The sequence below is a fragment of the Mus musculus genome, chromosome 9 (genome assembly GCF_000001635.26).
Source record: "Mus musculus strain C57BL/6J chromosome 9, GRCm38.p6 C57BL/6J".
NCBI classification, from domain to species: domain Eukaryota; kingdom Metazoa; phylum Chordata; class Mammalia; order Rodentia; family Muridae; genus Mus; species Mus musculus.
This window is the reverse complement of record NC_000075.6, coordinates 105,187,035-105,211,160: the sequence shown is the minus strand read 5'-3', so window position 1 is coordinate 105,211,160 and position 24,126 is coordinate 105,187,035. Positions and strand designations below refer to the sequence as shown.

Sequence of the window (24,126 nt, the reverse complement as noted above, 5' to 3'; positions counted from 1 at the left end):
CTGCCAATTTTAGGCAATTCTATTACCACCCTAAATTCACCATCAGCACAGGAAAAGCTCAAGGAAAAATAATACTCCCAAAGGTTGAGTCAGCTAATCCTCAGCAGAGGGGAACAGCTTTTATGGGGCCCCTGCTGGTACATGGGCCTTCTTGAAATAAGCTCTTGGCTTGTGACCAGGGAGGGCAGAGGTGGGGTGGCAGATAAAATGTCTCACCCTCATTTCATCCTTCTGAGGAGTGCGTTTGTTAGATGATCTGATTTTGCTTAGATTGGTATATCACATATATGGTGGATTAGAAGGAGTTCTCTTTTGAGACATCTTGACAATTGTGGCTCAAGCTTACACTTTCATGCTTCTGACTCTGCAACTTTGAGTAAGTCTCACAGTTTCTCCTTACCTCAGTCTCCCCATTGGGAAAGGGAAGTTGTTTTGAGGCATTCAACAGCAACGCCCAGCACAGCCCTGATGATTCTCCCACCCCTGGGGTCAAGGGTCAGCAAACTGTAGCCAGCAGGCCAAACAGAGCTCACTGGCTGTTCTTGTCAATAAAATTTCCCTAGAACATAGCCGTGTTCAATCTTGTACTTGTACCTAGGGCTGTATTCATGCAAGGACAGGAGAGTTGGATAAATATCACAGAGATTGTATGACCTACAAATTCTGAAATGGTGATTAGCTGTCTCTCTTCAGAAAAAAAAAGGTCTATGCATATTCCATCATTTCCTATTCCAAAGAGAAAAAGAGATAAGGGCCAGGAGGAGGAGGACAAGGTTTTACAATCATCTGGGCAGAGCTGACGCCTGTCAAGCAACTGCTAATTTCTGGATATGCCTTGGGAACTTAAGAGGAAGCAGAGAGGATTGCAAGCTTGTACAACCACTCTGGAAATCAGTCTGGCGGTTCCTCAGAAAATTGGACATAGTACTACCGGAGGATCCAGCAATACCTCTCCTGGGCATATATCCAGAAGATGTCCCAACCGGTAAGAAGAACACATGCTCCACTATGTTCATAGCAGCCTTATTTATAATAGCCAGAAGCTGGAAAGAACCCAGATGCCCCTCAACAGAGGAATGGATACAGAAAATGTGGTACATTTACACAATGGAATACTACTCAGCTATTAAAAAAATGAATTTATGAAATTCCTAGGCAAATGGATGGACCTGGAGGGTATCATCCTGAGTGAGGTAACCCAATCACAAAGGAACTCGCACAATATGTACTCACTGATAAGTGGATATTAGCCCAGAAACTTAGGATACCCAAGATATAAGATACAACTTGCCAAACGCATGAAATTCAAGAAGAATGAAGACCAAAGTGTGGACACTCTACCCTTTCTTAGAAATGGGAACAAAACACCCATAGAAGGAGTTACAGAGACAAAATTTGGAGCTGTGATGAAAGGATGGACCATCTAGTGATTGCCATATGCAGGGATCCATCCCATAATCAGCTTCCAAATGCTGACACCATTGCATACACTAGCAAGATTTTGCTGAAAGGACCCAGATATAGCTCTCTCTTGTGAGACTATGCCGGGGCCTAGCAAACACAGAAGTGGATGATCACAGTCAGCTATTGGATGGGTCACAGGGCCCCCAATGGAGGAGCTAGAGAAAGTACCCAAGGAGCTAAAGGGAACTGCAACCCTATAGGTGGAACAACAATATGAACTAACCAGTACCCGGGAGCTCTTGTCTTTAGCTGCATATGTATCAAAAGATGGCCTAGTCGGCCATCACTGCAAAGAGAGGCCCATTGGACTTGCAAACTTTATATGCCCCAGTACAGGGGAACCCCAGGGCCAAAAAGGGGCAGTGGGTGGATAGGGGATTGGGGGGGTGGGTTTGGGGGACCTTTGGGATAGCATTGAAAATGTAAACGAGGAAAATACCTAATTAAAAAAAAAAGAGGAAGCAGAGAGGGTTTAGGGAGGTTCTGTGCAAGTGTTCTAAGAGACCGGAACACCAAAGGCAGTGTCAGCAAGGATTCCTGAGTAAACACTGTCCCTGAGATCTCCTCCACGATACCCAAGCCTGCAGTGCCTGCACCCGCTCTTTGCTGCCCACATGGCCGGAAGTTTCGTGGGGGAGGGGGCCTCCAAGCATAGGCTCCTGTCTTGGGGACCTAGATCCCAAATGAGTAAAGGGAAATCTCAGAAGGAAGAAGGGGGAACCTGTCTTCTGGGAAACCGGCAGCACCATCAGGCTGTCACCCCTACAGGGAAGATAGCCCTGTGAGGGAGCCCCTCCAGGGTGGGAGGAATCCTGACAATCCTGACAATCTTACGAAGCTGAGCTTTGTAAGCACAGCTTCTGCAGGCTCATGTCTCACCCTGCCCAATCTTTGTGTTTGTAGCTACCTGTCAAACCATCTCCGTGGGGTGTGGCGGGTGTCATGAGCCTCAACATTTTAAAGAGTCTTCGAGATGCTTTTCGCCTGCAGTCAGGCAATGCTCAGGACACTTGTTAGCTCCGGCCATTTGTCCCTGTGCACCTGGTTCCAGCTACAGCTCATTATCTATCTGCCTTAGCATTGGATAGTCTCTTCCGTAATAAACTCTGTGTGTCCAGTACATAACGTCCTACATCTGTTCCCAGACTTGAGGGAAGGCGCTCAGCTAGTGAAGTCACTTAACTATGAAATTAGGAAGCTGAGGGTCAGGGAGGTCGCCTGGGGCTGGGTAGCTGGTGAGTGGAGCTGGAGCAGCAACTGCAGCCCCTGTGTGTGCCAGGACCTTCATTATGCTGTTCAGAATCCCCGAACAGCATCATCATATGTATCGTATACAAACCTTGTACTTCAGGAAAATGATGGAGGCAAAACCAAAACAGAGGTCAGTCTGAAGGAAGGAGGAGGAACAGGTTAGAGCTGAAGGAAGGAGGAGGGACAGGTTAGGGCTGAAGGAAGGAGGAGGGACAGGTTAGGGCTGAAGGAAGGAGGAGGGACAGGTTAGGGCTGAAGGAAGGAGGAGGGACAGGTTAGAGCTGAAGGAAGGAGGAGGGACAGGTTAGGGCTGAAGGAAGGAGGAGGGACAGGTTAGAGCTGAAGGAAGGAGGAGGGACAGGTTAGGGCTGAAGGAAGGAGGAGGGACAGGTTAGAGCTGAAGGAAGGAGGAGGGACAGGTTAGGGCTGAAGGAAGGAGGAGGGACAAGTTAGAGCTGAAGGAAGGAGGAGGGACAGGTTAGAGCTGAAGGAAGGAGGAGGAACAGGTTAGGGCTGAAGGAAGGAGGAGGGACAGGTTAGAGCTATCCTAAGAGGTTCTTGACATTGCAACTGCATCCGACACTTGTGTAGGCCTTCACAGACACGTGTTCTACATGCAGGAGACTGCTCTTGAAATCTGTCAGGAGAAAATTAATTGGACAGCATAGAAGTAAAGTTTTTTTTCCATTAAAAAAAAAAACCTTTAAGAAAGAACTTCAGGACTAAGGGTCCTCTGTGTTTATGTGTGCTAGAGAGAGAGAGAGAGAGAGAGAGAGAGAGAGAGAGAGAGAGAGAGAGAGAGAGAGAGAGAGAGGAGAGAGAGAGGGGAGAGGAGAGAGAGAGATGCACCCACATGGAACTCCAGGTTTACATAGGAGCCATACATTCAGGGTTTAATGGTTTAATGACATCTTCTTTTGGGATGTGTGTTTTGTGTGTGAGAAATGGTGGGGCCATGAACCATGCCAGAGTCTTACAAGTCTTGCTTAGATACTATCTCTCCTCACAGTTCACCTTTCTAGGAAGATAAGTTTGCCACCACCCACTCCCCAAACCCAGCCCAATGGTCACTGTTACCATCTTCAAAGGGGTTGGGTGTGGGTAGAGCAGAGTCAGGGACTAGAGGGACTCTTGGACCTCTCTGAATGTCACCAATTCCAGAGGAAAGGGAACATTAACCATTTAGTTAAAAAAGAGTAAAATTTAATAGGAAAAATAAGTAAGTCTGATACCACAATCAGCCCAGAGAGTGCTGGAGAAGGAAGAAATCCGCTCTAGCTTGCTTTCTGACTGAGTCTCGTGTAGCCAGTCACACTGGAGCTACACCATGTAGTTTGGTCTGAGAAACTTGCTATTCGCCGCACTCTCGTGACCAGTAGATACTTACTAGAACTGTATAACCCCCAACTCGTTCCAGACCTATCCCATATAAACCTGCATTCTAAACAGGAGCTCTGGGCTTCACTTCAAATAAACATTTGGGATTCAACGACTACTTAGAGAAGAGCTAGATTATTTCTGCCATGATTGTTAAATGTGTCATCTTTCTATCTGGCGTAAAGTCACCACTGTTCCCATCAGAGAGCGGGACGGAGAGGCTGAAAAGGCTGCCCGGTGAGAAGCATGGAGAAGGACTTACTTACCAAGCACCAAGTTTTGCCAACCCTGCAGCCTGATGTCTTTATTGCCCCTTTCTCTACCTCTGGACTTGAGGGCTGACATCTCTCTCAGCAATGCTGAGAGTGGCCAGCTTGAAATAACCCACAGCACTCTTGGAAATTGCTTTGACCTTTAGCTACATAAGCCTTCAGGACTTGGCAGCCCTCTCCCTGAGAGGGGAAAGCAGCTTACCTCTCAGTCTTGGCAGAACTGAGTTTTTAATCTCACCTGGAACATACTTGTGATACATTTCGGTGACTTTTCAGGTTCAGGCAAGACATACACTTCTGTGACGTGAACCCTACCCGCAAGCCTTTGTCTTTCTTAGTCCAAGCTTTGCCTAGGGGCAAGTGTCTGTCCTGTCCCAGGCTAGTGGGAAGATGAGAGCTGACAGCAGCTGCTGGGGCATAGGAAGAAGAGAGGCAACCATCAGTTAGCATCATTCATGCCTATAACATGAAGCCACAAGGTCAGATACTAGGAGGACAGATAGGCCATTTCATTAATTCGCATGTGCCCCCTTCAAAAGTTCATGCCTGGAGATCCAATAATCCCGTATCCAGGGATCTACCCTGAGGAAAGAGCAGGGCCTCAAAAAGTTATGCAAGATAAATGTCATCTCAACAAAAATATATAAAAACAAGAAGTTCAGAGCAGAGCCCATGCCCTCAGGGTCTACCCAAAAGAAATATATCTATGGAAAGAAACTAGAATTTACATTTAATATTTTAACATTTTAAAATATGAAGGAAAATAGTCTTGCTACTATATAAAGCATCAGTTGGTCCTTGCTTCCTTAAGTGGCCCCTGAATCAGTCATATTTATGTAATTCTCTGAGGAAAAGGCAGGAATTTCACAGCTTGGGTCTTTACATGGCTGTAAGTGGTAACTGAGTATACGCACACAGAGCTTTCCCAATGGCTGAGCAGCATCATGGAGGTCTCCCCCAGCTCCATGAAGGGAAAGCAGCAGTGCTGACTATGGAGCCCCACTCTGTGCATGCACAGAGTCCTCGCCAGTGATCCTGGTTCAGCTTCTTAACTTTTATTTTTATGTATCTGGGCTGTCTGCATGGATGTTTGTGTACCACTTTCATGCCTGCATGCCCACAGAAGCCAGAAGAGGATGTTTGATTCCCTGGAACTGGAGTTACACACGGTTGTGAGTCGCCATGTAGGTTGCTGGGATTTGCTCTTAGTCCTCTGTAAGAGCAGATAGCTGTAAGATGGCTTAACCGCCAAGTCCAGTTCCTGTTACCAGTTTCTTAATGGAAAGTTATACTGTCCCAGGGTCTCCCAATTCTAAAGTGTTCTAAGGGCCTCTGAGGTCTCTCAGGAAGAAGTGTCCAGCAGAGTCCATGCTAGCTTCCCTTTCCTCAAGAGCTCGTCACCTTTGCGCCAGCTTTGACCTTCTCCTCCATGCTGCTGGAGGCACCCATCAGCACTCAGCTTTTCTGTACAAAGAGCTAAGCATGGGACTGAGATGCAGGGAGAAGCGCTCTTCTCAGCAGACATCCCTGTTAGTTAAAGGAATATCACATCTGTCAAGAGAAACTGGCCCAAAGCTCCCCAGAATTTTGGCTCTATAGATCGATACAGTTTTCTAATGTAAAAGCTCCTCTTTGAAATACTAAAACTGGTTTTAAAGTCTTTTCTGAGAGAGGTTTCATTGAATCGTTGTGCATCTCAGAACCATTAAAAAAAAACCCTCATGTTGTTTGGAATAAATCTTGTTAATGTGCATGTGATAATTGAATTCATCTCTGATTGATGCAGCATCACCTGTGGCAAGGGTGGGTTATTAGCTTTGCTTCTCCGATTGCCCTTGACTGTCACCTTGAGTGTATAGGAATGCTGATGAAGTCAATAAGGGATATGCATTGTTTTTTTTTTTCCCCAGACACAAAGACTATTACCAATGCAGTGACAGACATGTCTCCTGGACCAATGGTTTTCAACAGTGCAGTGGCTCGGACCAAGATGAAGCGCATGAAGGAGTAAGTAGCGTGCTGCCTGCCTCCAAAGTGATGCTAGAGGACCAACCGTTTGATCTGATCATGTGATCTTGTCTTAGTTCCCTTAGGTGTCATAACTAAGCGCCTGATGATTGGATAATTTCTAAACAGTAAAAAGCCATTTTTCATAACTGTGGGGATTGGGGAGACAAAGATCACAGTGGTAGGATTTCCTTGTTTGGTGATAACTGGATGTCTCTATTTCCAAGATGGCACCTTATCACTTCATTCTCTCACGGTGATCGGCAGAAAGGCAGAGGCGCTATGTGGAACACCCTTTATAAAGGCCTTAATTTCTGTGTTGCTCACAGTCAGCTATTGGATGGAACACAGGGCCCCCAATGGAGGAGCTAGAGAAAGCACCCAAGGAGCTAAAGGGGTCTGCAACCCTATTGGAGGAACAACAATATGAACTAACCAGGACCCCCAGAGCTCCTGTCTCTAGCTGCATATGTAGCAGAAGATGGCCTAGTCGGCCATCATTGGGAAGAGAGGCCCCTTGGTCTTGCAAGCTTTATATGCCCCAGTGCAGGGGAATGCCAGGACCAAGAAGTGGGAGTGGATGGGTAGGGGTGTGGGGGGGAGGGTATGGGGGACTTTTGGGATAGCATTGGAAATGTAAATGAAGAAAATACCTAATAAAAATTAAATAAAAAAATTTTTTAAAAAAGCCTTAATTTCACTTACTAGGAGGAACCTCTAAGGTGTTATCTATCCCCTCCAGCTGTGGCACTGTGAAAGTAGAAGTGTTAAGTACTTGCAAAGCAGTGAGCAACAAGCCTGTGGTAGACTTTTCCAAAGGAAAGAATGCTAAAGAAGACAGGGTAACGTTCCCCAAGTAATCCCAAACCCAAGAAGACAAAAAGTAGAGTGTGTGTGTGTGTGTGTGTGTGTGTGTGTGTGTGTGTGTGTATGTGTGTGTGTATGTGTGTGTGTATGTGTGTGTGTATGTGTGTGTGTGTGTGTATGTGTGTGTGTATGTGTGTGTGTGTGCATGTGTGTGTGTATGTGTGTGTATGTGTGTGTATGTGTGTGTGTATGTGTGTGTGTATGTGTGTGTGTATGTGTGTGTATGTGTGTGTGTGTGCATGTGTGTGTGCATGTGTGTGTGCATGTGTGTGTGTATGTGTGTGTGTATGTGTGTGTGTGCGCATGTGTGTGTGTTTGTGTGTGTGTGTGTATGTGTGTGTGTGTGTGCATGTGTGTGTGTATGTGTGTGTATGTGTGTGTGTATGTGTGTGTGCATGTATGTGTGTGTTTGTGTGTGTGTGTGTGTGTATGTGTGTGTGTGTGTATGTGTGTGTGTGCATGTGTGTGTGTGTGCGTGTCCGTGTGTGTGTTCCTCAAGCCCCATCTACTCTAGTTTTTGAGGTAGGCATCACTGGCCTGCAGCTCCCTGTTTGGGTTAAGCTGCTTAGACAATGAGTCCCAGAATCTCCCTGTCTCCAGCTCCCCAGTGCTGCGTTTTAAGATCCTCATGCTGGAAAGGTAATCTATACTCACCAACTGAACTGTTTTCCCAGCCCCATAAAAGTAAATCCCGAGGCTTAAGAATCATCTTATAGCTCCCTTATCCCATCTTTAAGACACAGCAGAATGGCAAGCCCCATGCTACTCTCAGAAGCTGGGGTCTCATCTCCATCCTTCCCAGACTGGCTTCACGTGCTGGTAACTCTATGGGAGTCGCCTTAGTCCCACAGTTCTGCTAGATACTGCTTTATCAGGAGTCATCTGTAGTAGTCCTACCCCTGAGACCATTCTGTGCCTGGACTTCGAGGCTCTCCAGTACATACTGAATCTAGGGGGGGATAGCTATGGCTCCTCTCCACAGATCTTATACTCTGTGTACTTGAAGACTTAGCATTGCGCCGGCCCTGCCAGAAGTTACAGCGTGTTCCTACCAGAGCAGTGGTTTAAGCTACAGCTAAGTCTATTTGAGCCTCAAAACATTGTGCCCAAATACATGAATCAGAAACTTGAGTTAGTACCGGCCAGTCAGCCTGAAGTTGCATGAGATCTGGACTTCTCCTACAAAACTGTTATCCCTCACAACCCTGGTACTCTGTGGTGATGACATACCCTGGAGGATCTCTATGGTGCTTTGGGGATCATTCTTCCATTGTTGTGATGTATAATATTCAGCTTCATTTTATTCAGACGAACCTCCCCAAACACTTGTTTGAATAGACAATTGGCATTCTTTCTGAAACATGCTTTTGTGTTGTTTACAAGATCACACTGAGAAATGTCATTTTAAACTCACTTTTCTCTTTTTACACTTTGCTATAAGAAGTCACGAGGAAGCATGCCTCAGTCTGTGCACTTTGTCTAGAGATTTCTTCTTCCAAATATGCATTTCCATCATCAGCAAACTTTCTTCCTTCTATTGAACTTGAACGTGGACAGGATTCAGCCAAGTGCTTTGCCACCTTATGGTGAGGATGGCTTTTCCTCCAGTTCCTATAACAGCTTCTTTCTGGGTTGGCATCAGAGCAGCTCTCACCATTCATCTCTACTCGGTGTTCTTGTTCACGACCACTTAGACAAGCTCTGAACAACCCGAGGATCTTCCAGATCTCTTCTTCTTGTCCTTCATCAGAATAGCACTGTAGAGTCTAGCCTCTACCTGTTGTGCCATCCCAAAGCCACATCCACATATTTAGGTATTTGCTATGTGACACTTCCAGGAAACAAATTCTATCTTAGACCTTTTGTGTTTCTGCAGAAAAATACCTGGAACTGGGTAATTTGTAAATAGACCAATTTATTATAAGGGGTAGAAATCCGAGACACTAACGTGTTTAGTGTCTGGTGAGGGGTCAGCTGCTGCTTCCCAGGTGGCACCTCAAGTGCAGTGTACTCATGTGGCAGGAGGGACAGAACGGGGAAAGGGAGAGGAGGGGTCCTAGCCAGTTCCCTCTAACCATTTTATGAACTTGACAAACCTCTTCATGACAGTTGAATTTTCACAACGTGATTGGATCTCAAACGGCTCTAGTTCTTCAAATGGTGGCATTGGAGTTGATATTCACTGTGCATTTTGGGGGAACACAACACTGAAACAGATGATACTTCAATGGCCTCCACAGCAAAACTATATGCAGAGCTAGATGGGGGGTCAAGGATGCTGACCAGGGTAGGTCTGGGTCTCCATCCTGAGTGCCTGGGACAGATTCTGTGGCAAGGAAGAAATGCTTCACCTCCTGGTCTTGCTGCTCTCATACATCCACGTTTATGGGTCAGAACCCATGGGATATGTAGGAAATGTGTTTAGGCTTTGTGAGCTTACAGTTACTGTTACAACTATTCAGCTCCGGTGTTATAACACAAAAGCAACCATGGGCAGTGTGTTAATAATTAGACATGCCTGTAACTCCAAACAACACCATTTTGAGGCTGAAATGTTAATTTTGTATAATTATCAGACCTCCCAGGGATTGTTCTTTTTTGTTTTTGTTTTTTTTCTTTCTTTTTATGGTACTATGATTGAGTTCAGGGCCTGAACATGTTAGGACAAGAGCTCTGGCAGTAAGTTTTTTTTTTTTTAACCACTAAATTATAAAGACAGTTCCTAACTCACAAGATGCACAAGCGTGAGAGGGTGTGGATGCTGCCTGTGGACTGTGTTTTGATGGCCCATACTATGGATACTCCAACTCAGACGTTTCCCTATCACCTAAATGAATTGTTAGAGAAGGAGAGGGAGAATCGTGTCCCAAACAGATTGCTTGTGAATTGCCCTCACAATATACTGTATTATCCAGGCCATTGTTTGAAATAAATACATGTCTTAGTCAGGGTTTCTATTCCTGCACAAACATCATGACCAAGAAGCAAGTTGATGAGTAAAGGGTTTATTCAGCTTACACTTCCATGTTGCTGTTCATCACCAAAGGACGTAGGGCTGGAATTCAAGCAGGTCAGGAAGCAGGAGCTGATGCAGAGGCCATGGAGGGATGTTACTTACTGGCTTGCTTCCTCTGGCTTGCTCAGCTTGCTTTCTTATAGAACCCAAGACTACCAGCTCAGGGATGGCACTACCCCCAACGAGCCCTCCCCCCTTGATCACTAATTGAGAAAATGCCTTACAGCTGGATCTCATGGAGGCATTTTCTCAACTGAAGCTCCTTTCTCTATGATCACTCCAGCCTGTGTCAAGTTGACACACAAAACCAGCCAGTATAATACATCACTTAAAATTATTACCAAACAATGCTGTGAGCATGCTTAGATACTCATTGTGAATTCTGCCTATACCAGGATGCTCACAGGGTAACACAGTTACCATGACAACAAGTGAGTCCCAGGAACTGGAAAGTGGGGAGCTTGGGGCTTATTTTCACATCTTTTCCTACCTCCATCTCTCCGGATGAGGAAGAAGTAAAAGATTATTAATTTCTCAGTTGGTGGTCTTTAAAGAAAGAACAATAGCTGACTTATTTCACTCCTGAACATTAGTGTGGCCATGGGGGCTTTTTGTTCCTATTTAACACTTCATTACTTTTGCAATGTGCATAACCTCCGATTACCTAGAACAATATAAAATGCTTTAAATAATTTAAATCAAAGAGGCTTTGCCAAATTGAACTGACCAATGTACATTGTAGTTATTTTATTTTTACTGGTAATTTGTTTTCTTCCCTAGGTGTTTGTTTGTTTACAGTATATTTTGATTATATTCTTTTCTCTCCTCTAATTCTTTCCAAATCCTCCCCACCTACCCAACTTCAAGTGTTTTCTCTCTCTCTCTCAGAAAACATAAAAATAAGTCAAAATGAAAAAAATATCAAAACCAAAAGTACATACACACACACACACACACACACACACACACACACGCAGTCCATTTGTGGTGGTCATCATGGGGCCTGCCCTGGAGTGTGGTTCATACGCCCAGTGACACTCCATTGGGGAAAACTGATTTCCCTTCCCCACAGGTACCGATTGCAGACAGCTTCTTGGTTAAAGGTGGGACTTTGTGGACTTTGCCTTCTCTGTGCTGGGACTTTGTCTTCTTTATCTCTTGACTAAATATGACCAAGTTTGTGCGAACCAATGCACTTCAGTTCTCTCCCACTTGGATGGGACTGATCTTTTGGGTTAAGGAAAAACAAACAAACAAACAAACAAAAAACCTATGGTCCCCTTGTAATCCATGTCAAAAAGCACTATACCATTCTAGAAAAAAAGAAAGTGAAAGAAGGGAGGAAGGAAGGAAGGAAGGAAGGAAGGAAGGGAGAAAGGAAGGAAGGAAGGAAGGAAGGGAGGGAGGGAGGGAGGGAGGGAGGGAGGGAGGGAGGGAGGGAGGAAGGAAGGAAGGAAGGAAGGAAGGAAGGAAGGAAGGAAGGAAGGAAGGAAGGAAGGAAAAAGGGAGACAGATAAACAGAGACAGAGTTGAGGCGGCAGAGCTGTGCATCTTCTGCGAATGCTGTTTATCCAGATTCTCAGACTCAGGACCCAGTGAGAGAAGAGGAGTCCTGCTGTCCCTCACTGCAGTGATGCGCATGCTCATTGTGCAGGTGTCAACTCTGAAAACCCAGAAAAGAGCAAGGAATGTCAATCCGAGGAGAGGCTGCCCATCAGCCGATGCAATCAAGTTCTTGGCTTTACTAAAACAGGAAGTTTTCTAAGACCTTTGCTGAGTGGGTTTTTTTCTTTGCATTTGTTGTTGTTGTTGTTGTCGTCGTTATTGTTGTTGAGACAGGGTCTCACTTCATACTCCAGGTTGGCCTGAAACTCACTGTTCCCCTGCTTTCATCTCCTTAGTGATGAGATTATAGACATGGGCCACCATACTGGCTCAGCGTCAACTTCCTGGCCTGCACAGTGGTAGCATTCTTTCTGCAGCTGAATCCTTGGAGGACTCAGGATGGAGATGAATGTGCAGAAGGGTTTGGGGGGCAGGGTGCTCCTAAGATTGACACATGTTCCTTAAAAAAAAAAGGAAGTGCGCTGTCTGTGAAGAAATGCGTGTGTGTGTGTGTGTGTGTGTGTGTGTGTGTGTGTGTGTGTGTGTGTGTGTGTCTGGGTCTACAGGTCCCACCTTTTGTCTGTGGAGGTCCGGGGACAACTTTCAGAATTCAGTCCCTGTCTTTCACATTATTGAGGTGTAGGGGCTTCTCGTTTCTGCCAAGTTTTGCACTCCAGCTTTGTCCTGCTAGTGCCAGATGATTCTCCCATCTCTGCTTCCCATCTCTCTATGGGGGTGCTGGGGTTACAGATGTGCTGGGGTTACAGATGTGCTACCCCATTCAGCTCTATTCCTGGTTCTGTTGGGTCACACTCAGGCCACCAGGCGGCACTCACCAGGTGAATGAGTGGAAGACTCATCATCTTCCCAGCTCATGGCTTCCTGCTGATCTGGACCCAGGCCAGGACTGGACATGGCCTTCAGCTGTCATGACTGGCATTTATGATGGAGCTGTTCTTCAGTCATTCTTTGTCCTCGTGACCTTGCTGATGTATGACAGTCTTGTAAGATGTCCCTCATTTGTCTTGTGGTTCCTTATTATTGGACTCAGGCTAGACATTTTGGTGGTATCCTATGTACTCAATTCTGTGAGCCCATGTGAAATGTAAGCTTTTTAACTCTGGAAAGTTGAAGACTATATAAAAACCATCCAGTATGAATCACCCCTTCACCAAGACTCAGCAACCCCAGCAAGCCTCAAATCATGGCCGATTTTGTTTTTTCTACATTTCATCAATTCTTCCTTGTTGAGTTAAAAGTTTATTGTAACTTCTATTTATTTATTTCAATTTTATCCATTAATATTTTCAGTAAATTGAGTGTTCTGTGTTGGGGATAGATAGTACGTAGATTTCCACATTTGTTAATCAGTACCTACAAAGACATTGGAACATTGGAAGAAAAAACGAGAAATAAGTATGGATGTCATTTTGCTGAACAAGTCTATCCAAAGAGATTGCTACTTACAGATGGATGCATGCATCCATGGGTGGCTAGATGCATGGCTGGGTGGGATGGTTTCAGGAGCCTCCTAAAACCCCTATAATAGAGTCAGGTTTCTAAACGTTGTTGAGAAGACCATTTTTATCACCATAAGCTAATTTCAGTCCTGGGTCTAGGCTACATTTGGATGTGAGAACGTATACCCTGTGGATTAACAGCCAGTCAGAGATCATCTCTAAGGAGAGTGGCACACTGTCACCAACAGAAGGCTCTTTTGACTCACACAGGCTAAAAGCAAGAAGACGGGCTCATTCCATCTGAACAGACAATTCTCTTAGACTCGGCTTTCCACATCTAGTGGTCTCATTAGTGTCTCAGACCTTATAACAGCATCAGCATCTCCTGGAGGCTTGTGACAAACTCAGGCCATCTGGCATTGCCACTCCTGCATCAGAACTTGCCTTGTATCAAACTAGAGAATCATAACACATCAAAGTTGGAGAAGCATTGACCTGAGACCCTCACCCTGAGGAGACGTTTCCTGCCAATGAAGAGTCATAATAAAAGCCAAATGACACGTAAATTATATTCATAGTAATATGTTTGTTATAATACTCAAATTTTAGGACTTGTTTTGCATTTATTATAATAAGGAAAATGTATAATTGATACACAGTGAAGCCTACCGCCCCTTTAACATATGGTTCTGGGGTTTGGCAATAGCATTACTTTTATTTATGTGAAGTATGGAATCTCATTGGCATTCACACTTCTAAGTACATACTTCCATCAGATTTGACAGCACAATCAAGATTAAGGAGCAGTTCATCTTCTCCTAAATTCTCTAATGGTGCCCTTGCGTGGGCTACATCCTTCCATCATACCTTGTCCCTCTTGTCCCTGGCAGCCCCCGTCTGTCTTCTCTCTGTGTCTGTATTTCCTTTTCTAAAATGTCACATAACTAGAGTTACCATTAATTACACTATAGACCATGAGTGTGACTAGGATTGTGAATGTAGATCTAGTTAAAGAATTTGGCTGTGTTAGATCCTGAGTTTCTCTATCACCCCCTTTGAATAATCATAAGGAGAAGCAAGTTTTGAGTTAGTCCCTGGCATCTCGATAGCATTTGTGACTAAAGTGTCTAGTCCTGAGAGTGTCCTGTTGAAGGGACTTGACACCTAGAGAAGTCGAGGCTAAACTTCTAGTTTAACCACTAGATATTTGTCAGGTTCTTGTGATTGTTGAGAGAAATATCTTAATTAGGGTTTCATTGCTGTGAAGAGATATCATGACCACTGCAACTCTTACAAAGGAAAACATTTCAATGGAACTGGCTTATAGTTTCAGAGGTTTAGTCCATTACTGTCATGGTGAGAGCATGGTGGTATGCAGGCAGACATAGTCTGGAAAAGAAGCTGAGAGTTCTACATCTTGATTCACAGGCAGCAGGAAACTTGTGTGCTACACTGGGCATAGCGTGAGCATATAAGAATATCTCAAAGCCCACTTCCACAGTGACACACTCCCATAGTGACACACAAGACCATAACTAATAGAGCCATTCCCTATGGGCCAAGCATTCAAACACATGACTCAATGGGAGCCATTCTTATTTAAACCACCAGGTCTGAATAAGACCTGTCATATTTTTGTCTGTATTTCCAGACAGAAAGAAGACAGACAGGCCTTAGTGCCTAGGCATGATAGAAGTAGCTTCCACTGTCATAATCAAGTGAGATTTCTGGGGATTAGATCTGCCCTATCAAGACTCAACCTGATAATAGGAAGCCATGGAGGAGACCTGAGGATCTGAGCTGGGCAGAGACAGATACCTTGCTTTTTTGAGGCAAGGTCTCTCACTGAACCTGGAGCTCATCAGGATAGACTGGGTGCCCAGCAAGCTCCAGAGATCATCTTGTCTCTGAACCCCCAACCGTGGGTTTGCGAGTGGCTGGGGATTGGAATCCAGTTCTTCATGCTTGCAGAGCAAGCACTTCCCTGATTGAGCCATCTCCCCAGCCTCTCATATATAGTCTCTGTTGAAGATGAGAGGCTGCCCGGTGCTCTGATGTGTTGAATAGATGCAAGCACAGCTGGTATGGTGTGTGCACTTTCCAGTGCTCCATGCTGCGTCCTCTTCCTCTTGTGTGTCATCGCCAGATGGCAGTAGGTCTTAAGTCTGCTGAGTGCTGGGAGTGGATGGGGGGCACCTGTGAGAAAAGAAGGGAGAGAGAGGCGGGGAGAGACTATGAATACATTTCTGCCAGTTTCATTGTTGAGCTTGCCTGTCAACCATTTGAGATGATATCTTACTAAGGTCAGAAAACAGCTTTGGCAGAGAGGGCTAAAGTCAACTCTTTAGAGGCTGCAGGAGGCACGAGAAGGTTCCAGAAGCAACACTGAGGTCAAATGCAGTAATTGGCTCAGTCTAAAGTAGCAAGTCTTCGGACTTGCATGTTGTTTAAAATCGGTCCTTGGCTTTCAATCACAAGAAGGCCTTAACAGAAGAAGGTTACGTGGTAGGTGAGAAGCCCATGGCCTTTGCTGTCCTTCTCAGTAGCTTGATACATAGCTCATAGCACAGTGGCAATGGCTTATAGGAATCATGGCCGAGCAGTATGCTTGTTAAGGAGATGTTTTCCCCAAGGAGGACACGAGGTTTGCACTGGTGTCAGTTCAGGTTCTGAGTCAAACCAAAGCTGCTGCAGCAGTGGGATGTGAATGGCAGTGGGATGTGAAGGAGGGCTTGCTCTGAACACTTTCCTCTGTGTGGGGAGTGCACTAAGCCAGACACCTGCTATTGCAAGCCGCTCTTGCCTCAGGTTTATGAAGTGGGCAGGCCACCTTGTTTTGACAACAATGAAGTGGTATTTGCAAAGGTTCTAAAACCTTCCCACTGTCTGACATCTCAGGAGTAGCCAGGCTATATATATCAAGATGTCTGAGAGCCTAAATCCCAGTGTTGGTAAGCATGCCCAAGGGGAGATGGGAGCAGGGCTGGGTGGTGCAGAAGTCCAGGTCCTTCAGGAATCCCAGGGAGCCTTGTTATTTTCACAGGAATTCTATGTACCTGGAAGCACTCCTGAGCCTCTGCACTCTAACCTGGTCATCACTGACACATGGCGAGCACACTTAACTGGTAGAAGGAAAGGGCAAGTGGAACGTCATCGTGAAGCAGGCAGCCAGGACTGGTCTTTCTGTTCTCAAATCCCATTCCTGTCTACCTGGCTCTCTGTATCAGTACAGATTTTGATAACATCTCATTTGTTAACTCTCTCTCTCTCTCCCTCCCTCCCTCCTACCCTCTGTCTCTCTCTGTCTCTCTGTCTCTCTCTGCCTCTCTCTCTCTCTCCCTCTCTCTCTGTGTGTGTGTGTGTGTGTGTGTGTGTGTGTGTGTGTGTATAAAGAACTTAGTATTTCAGCATTTCCAGTGCCTTATGAGTAAAGCCAGCTCTGTCTTATTGGTTAAAATCATCCCTTCAGTTGAGAAACAGATGGAGCTGTGGTTCTTTTCATTGAGTTTTCAAATTTGATTTGAAAGATGATAGATACAACTCAGCATTCCTGTTCTTTAATAAAAGGCAAGTGTCATGGAACAGCTCTGAAGGAAGATAACTACCAACTAGCACAATGAAACAGCAAAGCTTATATATAAGGCTTGGTAACCAACAAACCAGGGCACTTTTTTTCAAAGAGATGCAGTGTTGAAATATGTATGTGTGGTTTAAGAGACCCTTCCAAGAGCCTCTCAGACCTCTTTGTCTATTATATTAGGGGCTGGGATGGATTAATTAATATTTTCTTTAGTCTGTTGAGCATGAGGCAGCATGTCATAGACATATCACAGACAACTTAGACAATTGAAAGAGTGGTTCAAAAGGCTGGAAGAAAATGGGGACTGAAGAGGTAAAGAATCCATGGTTGGTTGGTTGGCTTGCTTGCTTGCCTGTTCTATTTTGTTTTAAAAGGTGAGAATGGTGGCATACTCTTATAATCCCTGTGCTGCAGAAGCCAACATGGGAGGATACCCAGGGCTTATTGGCCAACAAGCCTAGCCTACTTGATGAGTTACCGGATGGTGAGAGAGGCGGTCATTGACAAAAAGGTGAATGGCACCTTCGAGATAGCAGCCAAGGACCACACAAGTGTAAACACACACATATGCACACACACACACACACACACAGAGAGAGAGAGAGAGAGAGAGAGAGAGAGAGAGATCAGAAATGGGTGCCATATGCCTGTGAGTGGTGCCAGTGCTCTTGAAATTCAGAGCAGAGACCCATCTCTTCCAAGAGGGTGGGCACATCCATGCCCTGCTGCCTGACATAACTTCTGTGTCTATTTCTCCTGTTCAGGAATGGCAACCATTCCCATGAAAGCAAGGTTTTGTACACAGAGCTGGTCCCTACCATTCCACATGTAAGCAGTTCAGTTTGACCCTCAGCCCATGCCTGTGGTCATTCAAAGCTTAGATTCCTGGGTGTTATGAAGATCTTGTCCTCTGGCTTCTCTCTGTTTTGCTCCCATTCTATAACATGTAGATTTAATGTGAAAATCTAACCTCCATATTGATTTTCTCCACTATAGTTTAACCAGATCTTTCTTTGTAAGGCCAGTTATCTCTTCAGAAGACTGGAAGCTGCTGACTGACAATGTCCTTGTGTCCCAAGGATGTAAGCATGTTCAGACTGATCCCTATTGTTTAATGGATAGTTTTCTAGCTCTGCCGTAGGCAGGAATAGGGGATGTAAGGGCTGAGATGGCTCACACAAAGAGCCATTCCTGGAAGTGCTGCCTCTCTGGATTCACTCATTGGTGCAAGGAGGAAGCAGGAATGGGCAGGGGCATAGTGGGTTGTGGTATAATCTCAAGAAGTCCTGGTCCCAGCATAAAAGCCACGGAATCTGGGATGTTTTAAAAAGCAAGGTGGTCTGTCTCTGCCCAGCTCAGATCCTCTGGTCATCTCCATGGCTTCCCATTATCAGGTTGAGTCTTGGTAGGATACAGCTGAATCTGGGATGGCCTTGCATTTGCCCCACATTGACACATGCGACTGAGCTTAGAACACAGTGAGCACCAGTCATTGGGTGAAGCATACAGGTCAGGAGTGAGCCCAGTGCAAACCGAGACCTTGGACTGAGCTGAGGACAATTTCTCAAGGGTTCTGAAGGCTTGGAATGCCAGCCAGATGTTGCTTTGAGCAGCTTGAAACAAGACTTCTTTCTGGAGAATGCTTTTCAGCTGGGTTCCTGAACCATTTCTTCTGTAGACACCCCCCCCCCCGGCATTCTTCATACCTGATCCTCAGGCTCTCAATTTCTTCTTATAGACTTCTCTAGGTGCTTTCTGTTCTAGATGAAGGGGCATCTGAAGCCTAATGGGTTGACAGCAGAATTCTGTTTTTTGTGTCTGAATGCTAAGAGGCCTCGCAGAAACATCTGGAGAAGAATGTGGGTGTCAGGGTCTTAACAGCCTTGAAACCTGGTTCTTCCCTCTGTGGATGTAGACAGACTCCTGGGCCTCTCGGTGCATTGGGTTCTCCGTCTTTGATATAGAGGAAAACGAAGCATCTAAGTGTTAAATTGTACCCTAAGTAATACAAAGAGGGCACCCAGTAAATGCTGGAGGCCCTCTTCTCTCACCTGTTGCTTGACCTTTCCAATTACCATGAGTTGATCCCTAAAAGATTATAAGAAATACTTCTTTCATTAACTTTCAATAACTATTCAAGTTTTAAATCAAGCAAAAAATCCCCCAAGGCCATCTCATTGTGGTCAACTTCAAGACAGGGGTAAAGAGATGGAGAGTGTATGGCTAATAGAGTCTGTCTGCCATTCAAGTGTCCCCTCGCTTGTTCTTATTTAAACTCATGTATTTTTTTTCTTATTTATTTTCACATCTGGGAGCAATAGGTACCATTTTGAGATGGCTAATCTTAACTATGTTAAATAAAGTTGCAATAAACTGATACAGCTGTTCCAATATTATTTGGAATACTTATCTGTTTGGTGATGACAACCCTGAACCAATCCCAACATAAGGCGACAGAAGCCTCATGTTTATGGATATATTCAGTGAGTTTGACTAACAGTTTCTAATTTGCTGTACTGGGTTCCAAGTTCATGGGACCTCGGGGAAGAGACTGACAGCTTCTCCCAGGCAGTAATGTATGTAGATATTGGCAAAAAGAAACCCCCATATCTACATTATTTTGGATTGTTTGTAATGGGTAGATTCAGGGCATCAGAGTTGTCCTTCCCCAAGCCCCAGCGGGTGTGACATTCTGAAATTCTCATCCCAGAACAGAATAATAAATAAACCTTAGAATAATTGGGAGGATAGTAGGGTCCCGTTATTCCCAAGTCTGTATGGAAGCATGGATGTTTTCTTGCTGGGTAGAGGGGTGATCTGGCAGGAACATGTGTACTCTTTCACATGGCCAGGAGTTCAGCAGATAGGGAGATCCTTGCCACGGGGACCTAAGAGTCAAAGGTTATGAGAATGGGATTTGTGTTTGTTCACTTGAACTACTTCAAGGCAGTTCCTGGGAATTTTATTTGGAGCCCAACACCATCTAAGAAGCTTGAGAGGACTAAATTGATATTTCTTTTTAAAGGGGTCAGCGGTTTGCTTGGTTAGTAAAGAACTTGCCCTGAAATCACAAGCACCAGTTTCATCCTCAGAACCCACGTAAAAATTCTGGATGTCAGGTCTGAGAGATGACTTGGGACAACCTTAGCTAAATCCTATAAAGCCTATGTAGAAAAACTGGGCATTGTCATGTGTGTTTAACCTTCACACTATGCAAAGGGAATCAGGAGACAAGGCCACCAGTGTAGCTCCAGATTCAGTGAGAAACCTGTCTCAAAGGGTAAAGCTAAGAGTAATGGAGAAGGACACCTAGCATCCTCCTCTAGCCTCTGCATGTGTGCATGTACACACATACATGTCAACACACATGTACATATACACACAAACATATACATATACACACATATGCATACATACAGACACATATACACAGGCACATGCACACAGACAGGTACACACAGGCATGCACACAGACAGGTACACACAGGCATGCACACGCGCACATGCACACACACACACACACACACACACACACAGAGTCTCACACACAAAGAATAATCAATGAGTATTGTTTTTTTCTGGCTAAGCAAGAGAGGGCTATGGATTAGATCTGTTCACTGCAAATCTTTCAACTGTCCAGACACCGAACAGCTGCCCATCTGAGTTAACTCTTTTATGTGTTCAATGCTATGAAATTCCCCCTAAAGCATTGTTTGTGCTAGGTCCCACAAAACTGTGAATTTCTCCAAGATGAGATCTGTCTGGAGGGACAATTCACATGCATGAATTATATATAGTTCATGTTCTCTACCTGGTCGATGGTTTCCATAGTTGGCTTCCACTCATAAGGGAGCTCTGATAAGCCATGGCTATGAACATTCACCTGTCTGTCTCTGCAGATTTTGTAGTCCATGTTTGCCCTGTGTCCTTAACTCTTTCTGAAACCTGAAGAGTTGTTTATTTTCTACCCAACCATTTGACTGAATGCATTGGCAACTTCTGAGCTTTCTTCTGAACTAGAGACTACAAGTCTTCCCTCAATTTTATCTTGTCCCTCTTAGCTTGGGATTTTAGAAAGCCTCCCAGAATGAACCAAACTCTCAGAAAGGGAGAGCTGTAGATGAGTGTGTCTCCAAAGGTATTCTTGTGTTGCAAGCTTAGTCTATAGTGTGGTGATGCTGAGAGATGGTGGAGCCTTTGAGAGGAGGAACCTCAGATAAGATGGTTAGTCATTCAGATGGACTAGGAAAACAAAGAAAGGAGATGGTTCTGTCTCTCTCTGTGTATCTGAATCTCTCTTTCTGTGTCTCTGCTCTTGTTCTCTCTCTCTCTCTCTCTCTCTCTCTCTCTCTCTCTCTCTCTCTCTCTCTCTCTCTCTCTCTCTCTCCTCTCCCTCATCGTCCCTCTCTTTCCTACTTCCTCCTCTGTGGATCCTCTGTCTTAAGCATCTGTCCTGTGGTTCCTTCCATCATGAGGTTTCTGCATGGCCAAGCAGAAGCTGGTGTCATGATGTCTGCATTCAGCAAGCCTTTTTCCTTCATGAAGTACATAACCTCAAATATTTCATAGAGTAATGGCAAACAGTAATACAGCAAGTGTTTAATTCAGAAGCATTTATTGACCTCCTACCATTTGTGGAAACTAGGGAGCATAGAGAAATAAAAGATTTACGTAATATTTGCCTTTGAGAGACTGGAAGTTGATCCCATTTAAGGATATATTCACTTTCTAAGACTTCATGAGGATCATTTTAAAAACTGACTCACAGTTAGCACGTCTGAATAGCATGTTTTGTTGATCAGGACTTTAACACTTATACCTGAGGAAAAAGTTTTAATTCGTGTTAGCATCAGAAAAGAAAAAGATATGATAAACTTAGCTGAATAACATAGAGGAAGTAAAAGATGAAAGAGAAATTAGGAAGTCTGGGTGCTGATCATCACTGTCCTGGCTACGTGTATAGCTTGGATCTGAGTTTCCACAAAGCCAGGTCAAATGGGCATCAAGATGGTACAGTCCTAGTAGTCAATATCAAGAATGCCAACATATTAGCAGTTCTTCAGGCAGGACCAATCTCTTCACATGGTGTTTTATGTAGAGTATGTTGACTGAAAGATCAGCCTGAGTAGTCTTAATTTCACAGGAAATGTAGTTGTGAATTTTATAAAGGTGGCTTGCTGGTGATAGAAAGCCACCCAATGAAGAACTAAACTGTGCACTATTTCAGGGTGTTAACTATGTATGTTTTCTATTCAATTCTCAAGTTAAACACATATGACCCTTGAAAAAGAGATTGGCACACAACTTAAAGCAGAATTTGATTTAAATAATCTGAGGAATAAGTGATGGGTGCTCTTGGCTGGTTTGGTGTCCATATCCTCTACTTTAGATTTATTTTATTCTATGTGTACAGGTGTTTTACCTACAGTATGTATATGAACTACATGAATGCCTAGAACCCATGAAGGGCAGAAGAGGGTGTCACATCCCTTAGATAGGAGTTACAGATGGTTGTTAGCCTCCATGTGGGTGCTGTGAATTGAACCTGGGTCCTCTAGGATAGCAACTCTCTAGCAACCATATTCTCTCCTTTCAGGCATTAATTAACAGGGGTGTTCTGATTTTCTATTTTTCATGGTCATGTCCCAATCAAAGAATTGACCCAAGGTAGAGAGAGCCCCATAAGTCTTCAGCTATGCTCCTGCTTCTGTTGGGTTAGCGCCTCATTGGTCTTCAGCTAAGCTTCTGCTGTGTTGCTTTGTCCATTCTTTCTGCAGTCCACTCTTACTCGGTGAACAGAGAAGACTAAAAGGAATGAAGCATGGAAGAACCTAACTCCACTGCCTGAAACATGCCAAGGATTTCTTTGCTTAATCCACTTTCTACTACATCATAAACACAATTTGTGAATACAAAAATAAGCAAAATCTAGTGGCTAAGCAAAGGGACAAAAACCTAGGAGTTACTTTATTCCCCTTTCCACTCCCTCTTGGTCTTTGCTTGATCTGTAGTTTTCTCTGTTAGACTCCTGTTCTCCCTGTGCATATTTGGACCACCACAATACTGAGAAATTCATTGGCATATATACTCTTTCCTAATTGATTCCTTGGGAAAAGCACAACTCTATATCAGTTAGACTCAAAGTTATTTGGATTATTAAAAAATAATTGACATAAAAATAATGTGTTGGACCTGAGCTTAGGAGGGCCTCTCATCGTCAGAAGCCAGGATGTTGTAAAGCGGCCTCCCCTCACCACCTGAAAGGCTCAGGAAGGCGCCCTTGTGAACTACAACCTCCAGACAGAGAGGTTCGGATCCCTCTGCTTCCGGATCACACCAAGATCTTCATGGCCTGGGGCATGCTTACAAAATGCAAAAAGAAAAAAATGGTTTTCAATTTTGTTTTTCTTTAAAGACCTTTTCTTTATTTTTTTGAGAATCTCCTGTGATATGTGTGTGTGTGTATTCCATACAATGAAATAAGATCAAGTCTATTCCCCATCCCCCCGCCACAACGTCTCATATTCTCCCAGCATGCTCAATGTTAGTACTGCGTATGTGCCTGGATGTGAGGCCATGTGCTGGGGTATGAGAAATCAGTGGCCATGTTCTCAAAAAAGAATGATTTTCCCTGTACTAGCAATTACTCAATGTCAGTATCTCCTCAGTAAGGGGTGGGCTCTGGAGACCACCTATGCTATTGTCTGTCTACATGGAAGGATGGTTGGTGTGGGTGTTAAGTTAGGGGCTGAGTGTTACCAGATGGCTACAGACAAAACACCCCTTTCACTCAGAAATGTAACACATTTTGAAAGGCATACATAGCATTACATCCCTGTTGCATGTCTCCAAAGGGACAAGTGACATGCTTGGTATAGTTTAGGCAGACTTCTCTTCTGGTTTTTTTGTTTGTTTGTTTGTTTTTGTTTTTGTTTTTGTTTTACCAACTCTTCAACACAAAGAGGAAATGCTTAGTAAATGGTCCATGTGTGAGTGCGTGCATGCGTGTGTGTGTGTGTGTGTGTGTGTGTGTGTGTGTGTGTGTGTGTGAGGTCTGAGGGTCCCGTACTGCACTCATGTGTGGCTTTCCAAAAGGTCGACCAGCAATCTGTAACAGTGGGACAGGTCTTTGGTTATCCCAAATGGAATCTGAGTAAGGGCTGGTCTAGTTCTCAACTAGACAGGGAAAGAGTTGTAGACACCCTCAGTGCTAGACAGCTTAGCTAT

The 24,126-nt window shown here is 44.5% G+C and overlaps 1 protein-coding gene across 11 annotated transcripts in view; it reads left to right on the top strand.

The window, feature by feature from the left end:
* Positions 1 to 24,126, top strand: part of Nek11 (NIMA (never in mitosis gene a)-related expressed kinase 11) — a 233,369-nt gene that overhangs the window by 184,364 nt on the left and 24,879 nt on the right. For 8 of the 11 annotated variants that reach the window (XR_003947831.1, XM_030244174.1, XM_030244175.1 and 5 more), the window contains one exon: positions 6,275 to 6,371. Coding sequence is in view for 8 of the 11 variants with exons in the window: in XM_030244174.1 (XP_030100034.1) it covers positions 6,275 to 6,371 (97 nt within the window). In the remaining 3 variants the exon portion in view is untranslated. Of the gene's footprint in view, positions 1 to 6,274; positions 6,372 to 6,598; positions 6,668 to 22,676; positions 23,314 to 24,126 lie in introns of those variants that run through there. The other 3 variants (XR_379760.1, XR_379761.3, XM_006511680.1) reach the window with 3 other exon arrangements.